We start from the raw sequence: 328 nt of genomic DNA, 5'->3' as shown, positions 1-328 counted from the left end.
TAGATAGATTAAAGATAGATGTTGTTTACTCACTTCTCGGTCCTTAAGAAACTGGACGAGTACAGAGACAAGACATGTTCCGCTCCCAAGTGAAGCAGATGGGAGAGAACAACCATCCTCGTCATTCTCTTCCTTTTCGTTCTCTTCTCCTTTCTTGGAGCTTTCCCTCTTCTTCAAGAGTGCATCGATTTCATCAGAAGGCGTCGATGCTGAAGCTACAAGGAAACGTCCTATCTTATCAAGGCGTTCACACACCGCCGCTCGTACACGCCAAACAGGATCAGCTTTTTAGGTGGAGAGCAAAGCAAGAGAAAGAAAGCAAAAAAGA

The 328-nt window shown here is 44.8% G+C and overlaps 1 protein-coding gene across 1 annotated transcript in view; it reads right to left on the bottom strand.

Moving 5' to 3' along the window:
• Window positions 1-33: 33 nt before the first annotated feature.
• The window catches only part of CSUI_009226 (heat repeat-containing protein), a gene marked incomplete at both ends in the record, with an annotated part of 6663 nt that continues 6368 nt past the window's right edge, over window positions 34-328 (bottom strand). The window contains one exon of the mRNA XM_068069342.1: window positions 34-209. Within this exon, the coding sequence (XP_067918683.1) occupies window positions 34-209 (176 nt within the window). The remainder of the gene's footprint in view (window positions 210-328) is intronic.

The sequence above is a fragment of the Cystoisospora suis genome (genome assembly GCF_002600585.1).
Source record: "Cystoisospora suis strain Wien I chromosome Unknown contig_5443, whole genome shotgun sequence".
NCBI lineage: Eukaryota > Apicomplexa > Conoidasida > Eucoccidiorida > Sarcocystidae > Cystoisospora > Cystoisospora suis.
This window is presented reverse-complemented; position numbering and strand designations above follow the sequence as displayed.